Below are 18,574 nucleotides of genomic sequence, written 5' to 3'. Positions count from 1 at the left end.
CCTGGTCCCACGGGCAGCTCCCGCTCAGTACACCTGAGCACAGCCCACGAGCTTTTCAGGGCCCCAACACTTCTCCCTCGGGTGCCTGTCCCGACGCAGAAAGCCTGTGTGCTGGACAGCGCCTCGAGTGCGGGCTGGACCAGATGTGACCCTCTCTGCAATCAGGAGCCCTGTGATATACACACGAGCCCGAGGTCTCCCCTCTGCTCCGGAAGGTCCCGGGTAGGACCTGAGTGTGCTGACCTGTCCCTGGTCCCAGGGCCCCTGCAGACCCCAACGGTCACGAGGGAGGAGGGCGCCTCTCGGAATCTCCATCCTCAGGAAAGCCCTGCTTTGGGGTCATCCTCTCATCCTCATCCCATTCTCATGGTGGAGAACAAGGACTGGAAATGCGCCCCGCGGCCACCTGCTTCCTGTGCCGGCAGAAGGAAGTCCCAAGGAGCCAAGCCTGGGTGGGGTGCAGTCAGCGGAAAATGGCAGATGACCCAAGGAGGGGAGGACATGGGCAAACAGGACAAAAACGGGTGTGGTGGATGGTAGGAGGGGAGGGGACCCAGGGTCTGGGGGGAGGACGGAGGCTGCAGGGGAGGGGTGCCCAGGGAGGGTCTGTGCCAGGATGGGACCCCCCAAAGCCGCTGGTCCCAGCTGGCAGGTTGTGTGGGCCCAGAAGAGCAGGGAAGGAGACAGTGTCCTCCCTGGGTGGGGGACACAGGGCCCTGAGGGGGCTCCAGGAGCTGGTTCCAGGGTAGGGGTGGTTAGGCAGGTTGGGAAGGGGTCCCTCAGCCCCATGGGCTCATTCGTTTCCTCCCCATTAGGAACGAGTGGGTATGAGTGGGGGGTCACTGAAGGGAGCAGGACCAGAGAGCAGGCCCAGTGCCAGGAAGAGGGACAGAAAGGACGCCTCCACAGGAGCCGAGCCGCCACCTAGGGCCAGCTCCAGGGCTCAGAGCAGGGACCTGAGCACACAGAGACTAAACAAACAGCTTGTCGAGGTCACACAGCGGGAAGTGGCTGATTCAAACTGGAGGACTTGCATGTGTCTCAGCCCTGGGGACTTCCAGGCCCCTCTATTGTCTTGGGGTCCCTCAAGTCACACTGAGAAAGGGCGGGAGGCCTTGGCAGCATCTGAGCTGCAGGACAGAGCCCTTACCCAAGGCCAGCAGGCTCTGGAAATTTCCAGCATCAGGCTCTTGAAGGCCAAACACCTGCACGTGCCTGGGGTGAGGTGTGTGCTCTGGAAGGTCGCCAGGGCCTGAGCCCTGCCTCCTCTGTGCCCACAGGTCCCCCTTAGAGCCCAGTGATGAGTGGGGGTTGTGCTTTCTGCTTCCCCAGGGGCAGGACTGGGGCCCCAGCTGCCGGCCTGGCCCCAGGACCCTGGAGAAGAGGATGTTCCCAAAGCAGGAGCCCACGGCCAGGGCAGCCCCTATGGCTTCAGACTGAGCTCGCAGACCCTCTCACATCTGATGCAAGGGCCTTAAAGGGGGGTCATCTTTGGGGAGTGTGGTGGGTGGGGTATGTGCACTCAGACCTCTGCCAGGTTCTAAGGCAAGGGATGAAGGAAGAATTCTGCGAACACAGGTGACAGCACCCAGTGCTCCTAACGCAGGCAGGTGAGGCTAATGAGGTTTCCTTTGATCGTAAGGGACTCTGGTGGGGGATCCCACCACCATACACACAGGTGGCACCCAGGGCCATCGTGGTCGTGTTGACAGCAATAGCTCATGTTTGCTAAGCGTACTGTGCCAGACGTGGGCTCTAAGCCCTTTACATGTGGCACTTCATTATTCTCCCTGCAGCTCTACTGGGGGGCTCACCTACCCTCCCACTTAGCAGACAAGGAAACCAGTTGGGGAGGTGAAAGGGTTCACCTGGAGATTGAATGTTCACTTGGAATGTGAGCTGGAGGGCATGGGTCGAACATTTGAACCCAGGCAGCATGACCCCTGAGCTGTGCTCTCATCTGATGTAACTTAACAGGAGCTGTCTGTGAGCGAGTGTCCATGAGTGTGTGTGAGAGTATGTGAAAATGCAAGTGACAGAGAAACCTAAAATAACTAGCTTCAACACAGCAGAAGTTTATTTCCCTCCCAGGTAATGGGGTTCTGGGTTAGGCAGTGCAGGGATGGTAGAATGGCTTCAGGTCATCAGCGATCCAGGCCCTTTCCTCCATGCGGCCCTGCTGTTCTCAGTATGCTGCCTCATGGTACAATGTGGATGCTGAGCTCCAGCCATCATTCCAGCCAGCAGGAAGGAGGAAGGGGAAGAAGCCTGCCACCTTTACCTGCTAGATCTTGAGGTTTCCGTTAAGGGAAGGGGAGAATGGAGAGTGGAAGGCTACACTTCCTGCTGGGGAGGCGACAGGCAGGAGAGGGCTCTGGACCTCCCAACCCAGGGATGTTGAGCTGGTGGGGATCTAAGGGCCCTCTAAGCCTTGTTCCATAACTGCTCTGATGGGGAGACTGAGGCACAGAGCTCTGTCCTGGCACCAAGTGGTGAGAAAGCAGAGTTTGGTGCAGTCAAGAAGGCCAAGTGCCCAGCTGCCAACCATACAACTCAGCCAGAGCCAATCCTGGGGGACCCACAAGGCCTGGGCCACCCCCTGGCACAGGCAGGGCTGGGCTCACCTACTCAGCACTCTCCCACTGTCCCGCTCCTTTTCTCAGGAACCTACAGGCCTGTTTCACCCCCCTCAGCACACTGCCCCCACCATTCCCCTCTACCTATGCCCACCAGGCTGAGGGGCTGGCTGGAGAGTCCCACCCTAACCGACCCTCCTGCCTCACCCTTTTGTCCTGCTCTTCCAGCCGCCCTTCATTCATGCCACCTGGTCCCCACCCACAGCCTCCTGCAGGTGGGCTGGGAGGCACATGAGTGGATGGAGGTGGGAAGCTGGGGAGGGAATGGCATATAGTGCGTGTTTTCTCTGCCTAAGCCTGTGGACCTGCCCTGTGAGAGGCTGAGGCCTGGACCTGAGGCCCATGTGCTGCCCATCCCGCCACCGGGGCCGTGGGAAGAGGGCAAGGATGCCAGAAGGGGAAAACGAGGAAATGAGATGGGCTGAGTCATTAAAGGCACTCCAAGTTTATTCTCCAGAGCTGCTGGTGATGAGAGGGGCAGGAGGGGGAGGATTGGACAGGGTGCTGGCCCACCAGGGTACAAGACAGGCGGGGGGGACACGGGCGGGGCGGCCACAGTCAGGACGCCATTGCCCACAGGCCAGTGAGGAGACTGAAAAGGAAGGCGGCGGCCACAGTTTCAGGGCTGCCCTGGGGGTCTCCTGCGCCCCTGGCCAGGAGGCCTTGCCAAGGTGGGATGTTGCACAGGGTGGTCTGGCAGCAGGTTGTGGTCATCAGGATCTCGGCTACCTCTCTGGTGGAAGGTTTACATGTGTCTGCACACCACCCGGAGTAGGTAGTCCAAGGACCCGACTCTGGTGGGGGCGGTGGAGAAAGAGTGTGTCACACTGGAAAGGCCCGGGCAGGGATGAGGCCCCCCGAGGGCTGTGTGCCTTCCGGGTGCCAGGGTGGCTGCTCACCAGTATTCCCCTGGGAGCTCAAGGTTTTGCAGAAGGGCTGGCTGAGGGGGCAGCTCCGCATCTCCTTGCAGTCTTGTTCCTCATGCAAGACCTTGCAGGAGTAGCACTGCAGCCATCCTGTGTGGCAAGGGGGGCTCAGGCCAAGCGCCACAGTCCTCGGAGCCCCCAGCTCACCCGGGAGTCCGAGTCCGGCCTCTTCACCGCCGAGACCTCCTTCCACTCCCTGTTCCCCTTGCTGTTCTCAGCTGATGCCCACAAAGTCAGCCCTGCCAGAGCCTCCCTCCACACCTCCTCTGGCCTGCAGAGCCAAGGCCTGGGGTGAGAGAGCCCACAGGGTATGGGTGGAGGCGGGGGGCATGCTGGGGGTGTAAGGGGCAGGGCTGGGCTGGCAGCCCTAGGCCATGCAAGTTGGATGCTGGTGACGCCCTTGGCTTTATCCTCGGGTATGGGACAGAGGAAGCGTGGCCTCCATGTCACGATGAGGGGTGGGGCGTGGGTCTCATCTCTCACTCTGTTTTGTTCTAAGCCATTGTCCCTGCTCCCTGTCACCTGCAGGAGCCTATCCACCCCGTTGACCCAGGGCCAGCCCACCTTCCCCTGCCCTGCCCTGCTCCAGAGGGCCTTTCTGCTCATGACTCAACATCCAGGGTTTTGTATTCATTGTTCTCTCCATCCTGAGGCTCCATTGAGCCCCTCTCTGCTTGGTGAACCCCTATTCAACCTCTCTGCCCAGGCACCGTTGCCCGTCCCAGTAGGAGCTCCTTCTAGGCTCCCTACCCTGGATGGCACTTGAAGGGCACAGCCAGGGTGAGTGAGGTGAGGGGTGTGCTGAGTGTCGGGGTCCCCTCCTCACCCCCTTCCCTGCCCCGCTGGAAGGCAAGCTCACAGGCGGCCCTTGCCTGTGCGTCCACATTACTCCAGCCCCACACCCAGCCTGGCACTCAGGGGCACCCTTAAGAAGTACTGAAAGAGGGGCACGGATGCCTACGGTGGGGGCCGGGGTGGACAGGTACCTCTGCCGCCGCTGCCTGCCTCGTCTTCCCTGTCGTCCTCGTCGTCCTTATCATCCTTGTCGTCCTTGTCGTCCTCATCGTCCTCGTCATAGCCAAAGTAGTCGTCATTATCCTCATCCTGTGCCCGCCCTCTCCCTGGCCACGCAGGGATGCCGGTAAACCTCTGCTGTCCAGGTGCAGAGGACACACGCTCGGCGCCCAGTGCCGAGCCCCCAGTCCTAGATCCGGCCTGTTCCCATCCCTCTGTCCTTCCCTGCCTGCAGCCTCCCACACAGGCAAGGTCGCTGTCTGGGTCTCCACAGGCCCTGGCCCCGTACCTGACTATGACCAGGCACTGTCTTTACCCCCAGCGGCTGTGGCCGGCCCTTTACAGCAGCTGCCCGTCACCCCGCCTCTGAACCCTCAGGGTAGCCTGCCCATTCTACAGAAAAGGAAATTGAGGCTGAGAGAGGAGAGGGCACCCCAAAGCCTGCATTTCGGAGAGGCCAAGCCTGGGGCTGGTGGGGAGGGGAGCCTGTGTCCCCCAGGAGTGGGCCGGGGCTGGAAGTGTAGAGGTTTGGGGACCTATGGGAGCCCACAGAGCCCCCATCCACCTCCCTCTGGCCTCAGACTGCACCCTCATCCCCCTTTCTCCCAAGCCATGTCTTGTCCCCAGGATGGGGTCCCAGACTATGAGGTCCGCTGTCATTGCAGGGTCGTCCCCTTGCCACAAGTACCTGGTTGCCTGCACAACAGCAGGGCGAGCAGGACAGCCGGGAGCACCTTCATCCTGCCAGGAGCTCTGGATCTGCTCACTTTGTCCTGCTGGGGCTCTGCATCTGTGGGAAATGGGACAAAGAGTACTGCTGGGGGCTTCCTGGAAGCCCCTGGGCCTGGCCCCCCCCAGCTCCAGCCTCAAACAATGGGACAGTTTCCCTCCTGGACTTCAGGGACCCAGGGGAAGGGAAGTCAGTGTTGGCCTTGGGTGTCCTGCCCATCTGTGCTGCTCTGCCCTGACCTGGCTTTCTGGCCCCAGTACCCGGGGCTGGTGAGGCTCAGGACCAGACTCCACCTCTGGCCCCCACAAGACCTGGCCGCTGAGCTGGACAGACCCTTCCGCTGACACCCTGGGCCCTGTTCTCCCCTTTCTCCAGCTCAGCCCAAGTGCCTTGAACCCTGACACTCATCTTGCTGATCCCCACACAGAGCTGGGGAGGATGGCTGATGCCCTGTCTCTCCAACCAGGCTGGAGCTCCCGGAGGGCAGCCTGATCTTGGCGTCCCTGTGTCCCCACTGGCCCCGGTGGAACTTGCCGGTGCCTGGAGATGGCCACACCCAGGACAGCAGGTGAGCAAGGGAGAAAACACAGACATGCCAGTGCTGGAAAGGCAGTGCAGGGAGCTCACAGAGGGGTGGAGGAAGGCCACGCGATGGTGGGAGCGTGTCCGAAGTTCTAGGATGTTAGAGCTGGTGCACCTTGAGTGTGAGCTAGTCCTGGCCCCTCCTTTTATGGAGGAAGATTTGGTGCCTGGGAGAGGAGTGCCTGGCTCAGAGCTGCCCTTGACTCAGTCCCAGATGTCCAGGCTAGCATTGATGTTTTTTTCAGTTCTTAAACTTTCTCTTTTTTAAATCAGACATTTTTTTCAAAGCAATTTTAAGTTCCCAGCAAAATTGAGAAGATAGAGAATTCCCATATACGCCCCCACCCCCGAAGTGCCTACCCCGTTATCAACGTGCCCCACCAGAGTGATACGTGAGCTGCGCCGACACATCGCAACCACCCCAAGTCCATGGTCCACATTAGGGTTCACTCTTGGTGTTGGACATTCTGTGGATTTGGACACGTGTATGATGACGTGTACCCACCATTATAATTTCATGCCAGAGGATTTTCACTGCCCTGGAAACCCTCTGTGCTCCAGCTGTTTATCTCTCTCCCCCCGGACCCTCCTGGCAATGACCGATCTCGTTACTGTGTCCGTCGTGTTGCCTCTTCCGGAATGGGTACCGTTGGAACCATAGACTGTGTGGCCTTGTCACGTGGGCTTCTTGCACTCAGTCATGTGCATTTCAGGTTCCTCCACGTCTGTCGTTTCACGGCCTGACAGCGCATTTCTTTTTAGTGCTGAATACTATTCCAGTGTGTGGACGGATGGACCACAGTTTATCCACTCACCTCCTGAAGGACATCTTGACGGCTTCAAGTTTTCTCAGTTAGGAGTAAAGCTGCTTAAGCGTCCATGTGCAGGTTTTTGTGTGGACAAGTTTTCCGTGCCTTTGGGTAAATGCCAACACTGAGGTTGTCCCCCAAACATCCATCCCTCTCCTCTTGGTGACCCATCACCCCAGGGGGCCTCAGCTCCAGGGAGGGGGCTCAAGTCTGACATCATTGCTGACACCTCCCCTTTCCCAGTACAGTCTCAATGGGCTCCTGACACCAGGCCCAGAGGAGTGCGGCACCCTACGATGGGGGCTTCCAGGACCTTAGGGAATGTCCCCCACACACTGTGGACAGGGAAGCAGATCTGCCACCTTGAGCTCTTGGCTGCCAGGAGCCAGGTGGCAGCCCCATAAGGAGCTAGGCTTGCGTTGAAGCCGATCTGACTGAAAACTCCAATGTCAGCCTCTGTCTTCACATGGACACTCCCTGTGTGTCTCTGCCACAGGGCTCCCTGTCCTTTGTCTCTTTGTCCTCCCAGACATTGGATCTAGGGACCACCCTAAAACCAGGATGACCCCATCTCCAGATCCTTAACTCCATCCACAAAGACCTTTTGTCCAAATAAGCTCACATTCACAGGGTCTGGGAGTTAGGATTTGGATATCGTTTGGGGTGCCGCATTCAGCCCAGCCCACATACTATCCCTCCACTGTTCTGGAAGTCAGGGATGTTCTCCGTCTCAGAGTTTGACAACCTTTCAGGAAACAATCGCTGTGTGGATGACACAGAGTATCTCTGTTGACCCTTGCATGGCCTTCTCGGTGAGGCCAGGTGGTCTTTTGAGAAATGGCCCTTCTTCGTAACAAGGCCTGCAGCCACATCATCCAGGACAGCCAAAAATACGTGGAGAAAGCTCTGCTACACATCTCTGCGTGACCCAACCTCACCCCTCTCCTGGTCAGGGCCTGACCCAGAGACCTGTCCCCTCTGCCCGGGAGCACAGGAAGCTCAGCAGCCAATGGCTGGAGAGCAGCAGCCTCTAACGCTGTCCTTGGTTCTGACCACCTGGCTCTGCTATGGGTCGGGCTTGCCAATGGTCCTGGATCCTGAGGACAATGTGAGACTTGGGCCATGGCCATAGAGTCGCCCCACGCTGTGGGTACTAGTCAGAACGACACAGAGTAGGGTGAGAACCCAGTGCCTGCTCCCCAGGATCAGGGCATCTGGGCAGCTCAAGCTGGGAAAAGGGAGGTCAAGGCCAGCTGTCACCAGCTCCCTGCAGGGACTGTTCAAACAGAAGGGGCCCAAGCCACACAGTGACATGATCTGCCCTCATTCCGTTAAAGAAAACCCTTTCTTTTGCAAACCAGGATGGACTGGTATTCTTGTTTGCAAAAATTCTAATAGGATGAAACTGTCCCACATACATAGGGAGGAAGGCAGAGTAGCTTGGAAACCAGAATAGGAATCTCTGTTTCCCTGGCAACCAAGCCTAGAGTGGGAGAGCACCGGTCTCTGCTCTCTGGGGAGCAGGCCCAAAGCTGCATTCCCCAGGGACTGGCCCCAACTCCTTGGACATTACTCTTTGGACACTGGGCATCTGCCCCCTGCCCCCAATATATCTAGCCAGGCCCCAACCACCTGTCTTATCTTTTGCTGCATAACAAATTACCCCAGAATTTAAGGGCTTAAAACAACATTATTTGTGGCCTCACAGCATCTTGGCCAAAGGAAAAAGAGCTTGGGAATGGCTTCAAGGTTAGTGGTCAGTGATGTCTGCAGAAATGGGAACAGAAAGGGTTGAGGCAAGGGACGGACATCATTCACTGACATGTCAGAAGATCCCTGTGGCATGTGTATATATATATATATATATATATATATATATATATATATATATATAGAGAGAGAGAGAGAGAGAGAGAGAGAGAGAGAGAAGGAGAGGGAGAGAGAGGGAGAGAGAGACTTATTTTAAGGAATTAATGAATTAATTCATGCGATTATGGAGGCTGGCAAGTCCAAAAGCTGTAGGGTGGGCCAGCAGACAGGAGTCAGAAAAAGACAATGTTTCAGTTCAAGTTCGAAGGCCATCTGCTGGCAGAATTCCCTCTTGCTCAAGGAAAATCTTTTGGTCTATTCAGGCCTTCAACTGATTGAGTGAGGCCCACCAGCACGATGCAGAGCAATCTGCTTCACTCGCCGTGCACTGATGTAAGTGTGAATCCCAGTTATTTTCCTCCAAACACTTTAAAGATATCATTACACTGTCTTTTGGCCTTTGTTGTTGCTGTTGAAATTGTGCTGTCAGTGTAGCCACTATTTTTTTTTTTTTTAGAGTTGATCTCCCTTTATTTTGGTTGTTTTAAAATATCATCTTTTGTCTTTGGTGGTCTGCAATTTCACTACGTTGTACCTAAGTGTGGGTTTTCTTTTTGTTTATTCTATTTAGTCATGCTTCTCTGTAAATACTTATTTTTCACCAATTCTGAAATATTTGGGGGCATAATCTCTTCAAATATTGACCTCTCTTTCCTTTTGGGACTTCAACCAGTCTTATATGAGCTATTGACACACCATCTTTTGTGTGTCTTAACTTCTCTTTCTTATTTTTCATCTCCTTATCCCTGTGCTACATTTTTGATAATGTCTTCAGATTTCTATTCCAGTTCACAAATTCCCTCTTCTGTTGTGTCTAATTTGCTGCCTAACACATTTGCTGAGTTTTTTTTACAACCATTTTATTGAAATATAATTCACATACTGGAAAATTCACCCTTTTTAAGTATACAACTCAGTGGTTCTTAGTATATTCACAGACTTGTTGCAATCATCTTCACTATCTATTTTTGGAACATTTCCACTACCTGAAAAGACATCCCTTGATCATTAGCAGAAACTACCCATTCTTTCCTCCTCGCCGCTCCAGGCAACCACTAATATACTTTCTGTCTCTTGGATTTTTCTAATCTGGACATTTCATACAAAGGAAACCACACAGTACATGCTTCTTTATTATTTTTATTTTCACTTAGCATAATTTTTTCAAGATTTCTGCTGATCTTTTAATTTCGATGAAAGGTTTTTCATTCCTAGAGGTTCTTTTTTTTTTTCCAGCTAAGCATGGTCAGTTTTAATAGTGTTCCTTCCTTTAATATATCTTAAACCTATGAAACAGTTTGATTTAATATTCTATATATGATACCTTCGATTTAGAAAGTTTGTGGGAATTTAAACCTGTCACTCACCACGGTTTCTGCTGTGTCTCACTTTGGAGGCTATTTCACTTGGACGTTTGCTGATTTTTGACTTCCAGCTCATATTTGAGTTCTGCTGAATCTGCGGAAATCCCCGTTCCCAAGTCATGGTCCCTTGTCCATCTCCTCCTTTGCCTTCACTCCTGCTGCTCAGCAGTGAAGTGTTCAGGTTCTGCAGCCCAGGGCTTAGGTTCCAACGTGGCTGTATCTCATGGTCACTGTCACACACACTTTGTGACCATGGCAGGGAACTCAACCTCTGGGTGCTGTAGTTTCCTCATCTATAAAATGGGAATGATGACAATACCTGATGGTAGGGTTGTTGTGAGACCGTGATGAGATAACACACACACAGGGATCAGAGCACATGCATGAGCTCAGTGAAGGCTATGATTGGGACATAGAAGTGACCATCATCCGTCTAATGTAAGATTGGGGCGGCGGCAGATACCCTCCTCTCATCTTCTTGTAGGGGGTCCCAGAGCAGCGCTAGGCCAATAGTGGGCGCTCCATCAATATTTGCTGGACAAATGAGGACAGGACGAAAGGAAGGACCCCCACACTTGCCCCAGAGACGGATTCCAGGCACAAGGGACGCAGGTGCAAAGGCGGAGCACACCCACAGCTTTGTGAGCAGGGAAGGCGAGAGACAAAGCTGAGAACCCAGCCGGAGCGGGGCCAGATGGCCTTGATACCCCGCCCAGGCTGTGGGACTTGCCCTCAGGTGTGAGTGTTGTTGGAGACGGCAGTCCCCGGGGCTGCGGCTGCTGGTGGGGATCGTCATGGATGTTCAAGGGAGAACAGCCTCGAACACTCACAATCGGAACCTAGGATGGGGTTGCGGAGGGGAGGGGCCCCAGGGCTGCGAGTCTGTGAACAGGCACGAGTACCTCCCCTCGTTAATTCCCTCCCTCCTCCTCTCTGCGTCTTTGTGCGTTTTGCTTCAATTCGCAGTAAACGTTCTTCCGAGAAATATCAAGGGGACCTCAGCCAAGCAGAGGGGGAAGGGATCCTGCCCACGCCTGGGTAGGGGGAGGTAGCAGCGGTGGAGAGAGTGGGAACCGAAGAGGGTGGGCGCGAGCGGTCAAGCGGCGAGGGGCACAGGACCGCCCGGGACAGCTACCTGGCGCGGACCTCAGGGCCGCGGGTGCTCCCCGCACGCCTCCCGCCGCCCCCGCCCCCGCGAACCCCCGCCCCAGTTCCGCCCCGCCCCTCGCGCGGGGTCCGCGTCTGCGGCTGCGTTCCCCGAAAGACGAAGCTGCGCCCGGGTTCCGGTCCGCAGGGAGACCGAAGGGCACCGATCCCCGCGCCTCCCGGAGCCTCGGAGTGCCGACACCCCAGGGATGTGAGTGTGCCCCCGACTCGTGACCTGCGCTCCACGCTCTGATCAGCGGTGAGCGCAGAGATGCGCGCAGGGCAGGCGATGGGAGGGGGCTCAGCGCGGGGTTCCCGGCCCCCCAGCCCAGGGGTGGGGGTGGGGACGTGGCGCTCGCCCCTCCCCCCATCGGCAGGTACCGTTCGCTCGCACCTTGCCCTGCCCTTTTCTCTCCGGACGCACCTACGGCTCCCCAGGGAGGAGGAGACGCACCCCCGATCTCGCCCCCCCATCCCACAGGTGCTGGGCGCGGGGTGGGCACATCTCGGGTTGTACCTATTCTCGCTGGAAGAGATGCTGTGATGATGGACAGACACTCTGGGGGATGGGCTGGGGGTGGGGCTTTGCGATCTCCCAGACGACCCCGCTGTGTATTCCTGCGAGGAGGTTGCATTTGGAGGCCAGAAAAAGAGGGTCCTTCGGGCTCGGCCGAGGGCTGGGTCTGCTGACCGAGGCTTCTCCTTGCCAGGCCTGCGCCCCAGAGGACCCCCGCCCGCAGCCCCTGCGTCTTCCCAAGGCCCGTCTGGAGCATGCTGCCTGCAGCCATGAAGGGCCTTGGCTTGGTGCTGCTGGCCGCTCTGCTGTGCTCTGCGCCCGGTGAGTCTGGGGGCAGCCCGCCCTGAGGTGGGCCAAGTCTTCTGGAAGATGGGGCCGTGGGGCCGTCATCCTCCGATGGTGCCCATCAAACCCACATCCCCTCCCCAGCCCCTGGGACTCCAGTTCCTGTCTCCCTCCCTTGCACTGCTCCAGCTCCAGCCACGCGGGTCCCTGCGGGCTTCGGAGCACTTTTCCTCCTGGGCCTTGCACCCGGACTGGTCCTGCACGCTTGTCCCTCGCTCAGTGCAGAGGTTCTGTGCTCCATCACTCTCAGAACCCCACCTGGCTGCCCATCAAGTCCTGTTTGGTCCTTTGAAGCTTAGAACGTTGGACTCTGGGATGGGGAGGGTGAGTGCATGAGGGGGTCGGAGTGTGTGGGAGGGCACCACAGGTGTGAGGTACTTGTGGCTGTGTTTGGGGGGGGCCGGGAGGGGGCACAGGAATTTCCAGAGTCCCAGTGGTAGAACCCTCTCTGCAGACTCCTGGGAAGGGACACAGGTTCTCCCAGGGCCTGCCCTCCAGGTGCCAGTCTGACCTGGTCACTGCTGGCCGGAGGGTGTCCACCCCCCCACAGCAGCACGGTTGTCCGAGGAGCGCCTGCAGCAGGCAGGTGGGGAGGATGTGGGGCTGGCCGGCCTGGCCTTCAGTTCCGCTGGTCATCCTCCTCCTCGGGCCTCAACCAGCTCATGGCCTATGGTGCCAGGACTGCACACTGACCACCAACTCCAGCCATTGCACCCCGAAGCAGTGCCAGCCATCGGACACGGTGTGTGCCAGCGTCCGGATCACGGATCCCAGCAGCAGTAAGTCAGGACGTGGCCCGGGGTGGGGAGAGGTTGGGGATCCTCTGAGCCCCTCTGGCCTGCTGTGTGACACTGAGCAGGTGCCTGTCCTGCCCTGGCCCCTCCATGGCCCTTTCCACGTTGTTGGGGTAGCATGGGTGGGTTGAGAGCCTCAGCTTTGCTGTTCTGGGTCCCAAGCTGGGTCCTGGGCACGAGGCAGAGGGCCCAGCTGGGGCTCCAATCCCAGGCTCCCCTTCTTCCTCAGGCAGGAAGGACCATTCCGTGAACAGGATGTGTGCCTCGTCCTGCGACTTTGTTAAGCGGCATTTTTTCTCAGATTATCTGATGGGCTTCATTAACTCTGGGATCTTAAAAGTAGACGTGGACTGCTGCGAGAAAGATTTGTGCAACGGCGTGTCCGGGGCCAGGGGCAGCCCCTGGGCCCTGGCCGGAGGGCTCCTGCTCAGCCTGGGGCCCACCCTCCTCCGGGCTGGGCCCTGAGTTCTCCTCCCTCCTGCAGGGCTTCTGAGCTTGTCCCCTGGAGCCTGTGGCTGCCCCCTCCTCAGCCTGGCCTGGCTGGGGCTGGAGGCAGCCTTGGCCTGGCTCCACCATCTGTGGCCCTCACCCCTCCCCATGTCTCCACCAGCTCTGAGTCCTAGCCAGCAGGACATCTCCAGAACATCAGGTGTCGGGTGGGCAGGAAGTCGGGGGTGAGGGCGGGGGGGGGCGGGGCTGGGACCTCCAGGTCTCTGAGGGAAGCCAGACTGAGCCAGGCCCAGCCAACAGCCTAGCTATGAGGGCATGACCTACAGAGAAATAAAGTCACTTCTGAGTCCGGAGACCTAGGTCCATACCTAGGTGTGGGGGGCAGAAGCTTCCTGGCAGAAAGCAGGGAATGAGGCGCTGAGAAAGAGCAGGTGGGCTGTGGGGGCTGTGAGGGCTGGGCTGCCTGGGGGACCTTGGGCCCCATGAGGTTTGGGAGCAATAGGATGGGGGAAGGTTAGAGTTGAGATGAACCAGATCACAGGGTGGCCCGAGGGGGAGCCCTTACAACCGCGCCTGCACTGCAGACACCAGATGCACAGGCTCACACTGGCCACACAAATACAGCGGTGTCCCCCCGCTGCCTGCAGAGTGGGACACTTGTGTCCACACCCACGCTCACATGTCCACATGCTCACTCCCACCGATGTGCACACACGTGCACATTAAACCATGGACACCCCACTAGCACGTGGATCGGTGTGCCTCAGTGTAGACACACACACACACGCCTACGCCACACACACGCACACAGACACACAGGCCTGTGTGTGTGGGACTCCTGTCCCTGCTCTGTCTCGGCCCCACGGATGATGAGACCCGAGGGCAGCTCCCCTGAGAACTGCTGGGGCTTTGTTGGGCTCCCCTCGCAGCCCTCATGGGCTCGCATTCTGCCTCTTAACCAGACAACCCCCGCCCTCCCCCTGAATTGGGCAGCACTGTGGGCAGGGTCCTGAAGGCCAGCGCCCAATCTGGCTAAGGAAGCCCACCCCTGTGTGGGAGGGCTCAGATGGACTGGGGCACTTGGGTGGGAGGAGGCAGGTCTGAGGGTGCTGCTTCTGGCCCTTCCTGCTCCAGCCATGGCTCTGTGGTCTCATCCTTTCACCCAAGTCCAGGCCAGCTTCCTGCACCCACTGGACATGTGGCTTACCCACTGGACACATGATACTGGGCGGCCACGCCAGGCTTCCTCTGGGGTCAGGTCTTTGGCTAGTTCTTCCTCATCCCTGTGTGGCTGACCCAGACCATGGTCACTCCTAGGTCCTGGGTTCCTTGGAAAGAACAATGGTTCCACTGAGAGCTGGCCTTGACCTCCATTCCAGGCTCCTCTGATGAGCCATGGAGAGAGGTCTTGGGTTCAGGGTGAGTGAACCAGAGAGTAGAGTGGGGTCACTGGAGACTGGTGTCAACTTCCTGCTGGTGGAAATGGCCGAGGGACGTGTCCGAGGGTCGTCTCCGCTGTTTTAGTTTGCTCTGATGCTCTGCAATGTACCCCCATCTTGCCCCTGCCCGAACCTCAGTAAAGTGTGCTACCCACATTTGTGTCTGGTGTACTTTGGGGAGTGCAGGGACTGGGTGCTGCTGGCGGGTGATCTGGAAAACAGCAGCTCACTCCGTGTAATGAGAAAGTTCAGGGTCCGAGGAGGCTGGAAGCTGGAGAGCAGTGGGGAGCAGTGGAGCCCAGAGGTTGTGGCGGGTGAGGCCTTGGCCCCCGCACCCACCGCGAGTTTTTGTGCACTGAATTTATTATTTGAGGGATGCATTTAAGATGGAATTCTGCTAGCTCTTTTAAGAATGATTCACAACTAGAAGTCAATGGGGGCTCCCAGGGAGGGTAGCACGGCACAGAGAGTCTGGACACGACACCTCAGTGCCCATTTCCAAGCTGCTGGGCCTGAGTCCGTGGCCCCACCTCTCACAGCATTTCGGTGTAGTCCCCACTCTGACAAGGTGTTGGAGGGTTGCCCTCCACAGCCCAGGTCAGCAGCTCAGCCCAGTGGGTACACGGACATGCCGCACACCAGCCATTTGATTCTTTCTCCGAATAGTTATCCAAGGGCATCTTTCCAGGTCAGCACGACTAGATGGACCTTTTGTTTTCAGGGTCTGCTGAGTATTCCCCTGAACGAACAAAATAAACTGAGATTTATTTAACCACCCTTACCTGTGGGTCCAGGGTCTGCTCTTAGCAACACTGATGCAACCATCCTCATCCTCACATCCTCGGGGACTCGTGATTATTCTTGCCAGTCAGTTTTGAGAAGTGGACAGCTGAACCACGAAGGATAGCTGCCTAGATACAAAATCGACACAGAAAGGCTGTGTCACGCTCTGGTCCTGCCCGTTCCTTCCGCCCTCACTAGCAGTGGATGTTATCCAACTCTAGGAATGTTTGTCAGTCTGTCTGGTAGATGAAAACTAGAATCTTACCGGATTGCCATTAAACAGTTGCCAGTGAGGCTGAACCGGTGAGAACTTTGTCAGCCATCGTGTCTGTCCTGTGACTGACCACACCCTCGGCCCGCCCTTCCATTGTGGTGTTTGTCGTACTGATTTGTAGAGCATTTTGTGTATTAGGGACACAGTTTTCCCAGGTGTATGTTTTGCAAATATTTCCTTGGGTCTGTTTTGGTGTCCACTGTATATACATGCATGTTCTCAAGTTCCCTGGGTGAACCTCATTGTTTTTTGTGGTTTCTGGGCTTCTGACCTTAGGAGAACCCGCTCTGTCCTTATCTTATGAAAGTTGTCGCTATTTTCTTCTAATATTGTTACAAACTTGGCAACCACATTCAGATAGCCAGTCCACCTGGAGCTTATGACGTGGCAGGAGGCAGGGACGTCTTCTAAAGAAATGGCTCATTTTCTTCAATGCCACGTATTATATAAGACTTTGTCCCATTGACACCGTGAGAATAGAATGCATTCCCACACGTGTCGGCATGCTTCTGACCTGCTACCTAGCGGGATCCCAGTGGGCACTTTGTCACACAGTCCGTGTCGTGCTATTTTGATTCTGGCAGATTCACAGGAAGGGTCGTATGTGGAAGAAGGGCAGAGCCTAGAACCCAGGCCTCTGGCCCCTTCTGTCCCAGCCTGGCAGAATGCTAGCCAGGCGGAGTGGATGAGGAACGACGAGGAGTGTGGGCATCTGGGAGGACGAACTCCTCCCTCAGTTCCCTCCCTGGGGCTTGTACTTGATCCCTCCCCTGTTCTGTCCGAGAACGCCTCCTGTGAGCGACATGGATCTAACTGAGTATTGATTGGGGTCAATGGGCTCAGGTCCAGGCCCTCAGAAGGGCCAGCTGGCCACTCCGTGAAGGTGGGGAAGGGGCACTGGAAGGGTCTGTGTGGCCCGTCTAGGGCAGTGGGATTCGGAGACGCTGGGAGGGGAGGGGAGCCCACAGGACTCGTGTTTTGTGGGCAGCTGGGTTGGAGAGAGTGAGGGCTGATGGAATGGCTGGAGGTGCCCAGGACGGCCCCGTGCTGGCCTGGGAGAGGACCACCCAGGTGAGGGGCACAGGTGAGGACCAGGTTGGGACAGGTGGAACCAATGACCAGCTCAGGGCTGTCGGGCTGAGCTGAGGCACCCACGGGACATCCTGGAGGACGGGAGATAGAGGACAGGGGCTGAGAGCAGGGCCACTGGCACCAGGAGGAGGTCTGGGGGTGGGGCAGCATCATATCACCTGCCTGTGGGCTTGGCCAGGGGCTCTCCTGGCTGAAGTTTCAGAATTTCCAAGCTATAGCCAAGCCTCCTCCCCTCCCCACCCCGACCCTGTGCCCAAGTTCCTGTGATTTCCCATGGCTTTTTCCCTCAGCCCAAGTCATGAAGGACCCGTTGGTGAGAAGAGGGCTTCACAAAACGAGGATGACTAAGCAGGGAGGGCCGGCTGGCACCCCCAAGGTCAACACTTCCTATCAACCCCACTCTGCCAGCTGCCTGCCTCCCCAGATCACCCGGTTCTGAAGGGAAATCCGGGGACCCCGCTCCATCCATCCTGAGCACTGAGTCCTCCTCCCCTAACAGGGGAGCTGAGGAACATGCTTGTCCCAGCTGGGCAACGAGACAAACAGACTCCAAGATGGACAAAAAGACAATCAGTCATCGTCCTGAGACGACGCTTTGGGGTCTTGATCCAGGGGAAGCCTTGAAGGGAAGAGCTGGTTTACCTGAGGGAACGTGGCTGGGAAGCCAACTTAAGATTAGCAAATCAAAATCAGTCTTTCTTGAGGAATGTCCCCAGCGCTCCCTGCAGGAATCACCATGGTTACCACGCCCTCAAATCCCCTGAGTTTTCTCAGAGAGCCCTCCGCTCAAGCCAAGCATTCTATTTCCAACAGCAGTTGCAATGAATGAGCCACAGTGTCACACAGGAGTGTGGAAGGACGCTAACAACATGGAACAGAGGAAAGTCCCAGCACAGTACACGCAGCTGCTACTCTACATAAAGCACTTTGTGCTGTTCTATGTAACTGTGATAGAAAAAGTACAGCTTTATGGGCAGTAAAGCTATATTGTGTATCACCTCTCTGTCATCTGCCTACTCTATCATCAGTCTATCTATTATCTATCATGTATCTATCAACTCTGTCATCTATTCTCTCTCTCTCGCTCCCTCCCTTCCCAGAGAGGAGGAGAACAGGGTTTTGAGGTGCAGGGGGAAAGGAGCACTGAGGGAAGAGCAGGGGCCATGGCTTTGAGGACAAGTTGCCTTGTGATGGACTCAGGGCATCAATGTCTGTGCTCCAGCCATAGATGCTTCTTGTGGGAGTTTCTGGGGCTGCTGTAACAAATCACCACAAATGGGGCAGCTTGAAACAACAAAACATATTCTCCCACAGTCCTGGAGGCCAGAACCTAAAATCAAGGTGTGGGCAGGGCCGCGTTCCCTCTGAGGACTCTCAGGGAAGACCCTTCCTCATCTCTCCCGGCGTTTGGGGGCTCCTGGTGTTCCCTGGCTTGTGGCTGCATCACTCCAATCTCGGCTCTGTCTTCACGTGGCCTCCTCCCTGAGTCTCTGTGGGTCCTTTTTTGTCTCACTCTCTAATCCAGGATCCACTATAATCCAGGATGGTCTTACCTCAATCCTTACCTGAATGGTACCTGCAGAGACCCCATTTCCAAATAAGGTCCCATGCTGTTTTTATATTTCATCATCCACACCAAAAATCCTGGGACACAGGAGGAAATAGACATTTTTAGAATGTAGAAATCTCCTGATTCCTCATTTATTTTATCCCATGTCACACACACTTGTCTCAGAACAGCAGCACTACAGCCGTCACCCACTATCTAATTACTGAGCACCCAGAATTCGTTTTTGCACTCCTT

At 56.5% G+C, this 18,574-nt stretch overlaps 2 protein-coding genes across 4 annotated transcripts; one reads left to right on the top strand and one right to left on the bottom strand.

Annotated features, from left to right (window-relative positions):
- Positions 1 to 3,076: 3,076 nt before the first annotated feature.
- On the bottom strand, positions 3,077 to 5,366 carry GPIHBP1 (glycosylphosphatidylinositol anchored high density lipoprotein binding protein 1). Its single transcript, XM_033126055.1, has 4 exons — positions 5,265 to 5,366; positions 4,549 to 4,683; positions 3,536 to 3,652; positions 3,077 to 3,430 (listed from the first exon to the last, which is right to left on the bottom strand). Exons 1-4 carry the CDS (start codon positions 5,314 to 5,316, stop codon positions 3,195 to 3,197), a joined length of 540 nt encoding a protein of 179 aa, XP_032981946.1. The 5' UTR covers positions 5,317 to 5,366; the 3' UTR covers positions 3,077 to 3,194.
- A 3,514-nt stretch (positions 5,367 to 8,880) lies between these two features.
- LY6H (lymphocyte antigen 6 family member H) lies at positions 8,881 to 14,777 on the top strand. 3 transcript variants are annotated; one of them, XM_033126044.1, is made up of 5 exons: positions 8,881 to 8,899; positions 11,225 to 11,287; positions 11,787 to 11,914; positions 12,598 to 12,717; positions 12,962 to 14,777. In XM_033126044.1, coding segments are annotated over exons 1-5 (549 nt in total). In that variant the 5' UTR covers positions 8,881 to 8,897; the 3' UTR covers positions 13,198 to 14,777. The 3 variants fall into 3 exon arrangements, with proteins under 3 accessions (XP_032981935.1, XP_032981933.1, XP_032981936.1); XM_033126042.1 differs by lacking the exon at positions 8,881 to 8,899 and adding an exon at positions 10,784 to 10,968; XM_033126045.1 differs by lacking the exon at positions 8,881 to 8,899 and adding an exon at positions 10,950 to 10,968 and having other exon boundaries at positions 11,225 to 11,335.
- The last annotated feature ends 3,797 nt before the right edge of the window (positions 14,778 to 18,574 follow it).

Source organism: Rhinolophus ferrumequinum, chromosome 14 (assembly GCF_004115265.2).
Source record: "Rhinolophus ferrumequinum isolate MPI-CBG mRhiFer1 chromosome 14, mRhiFer1_v1.p, whole genome shotgun sequence".
NCBI classification, from domain to species: Eukaryota; Metazoa; Chordata; class Mammalia; order Chiroptera; family Rhinolophidae; genus Rhinolophus; species Rhinolophus ferrumequinum.
Note: the sequence above shows the minus strand (reverse complement) of the source record. Positions and strands in the feature narration are given on the sequence as shown.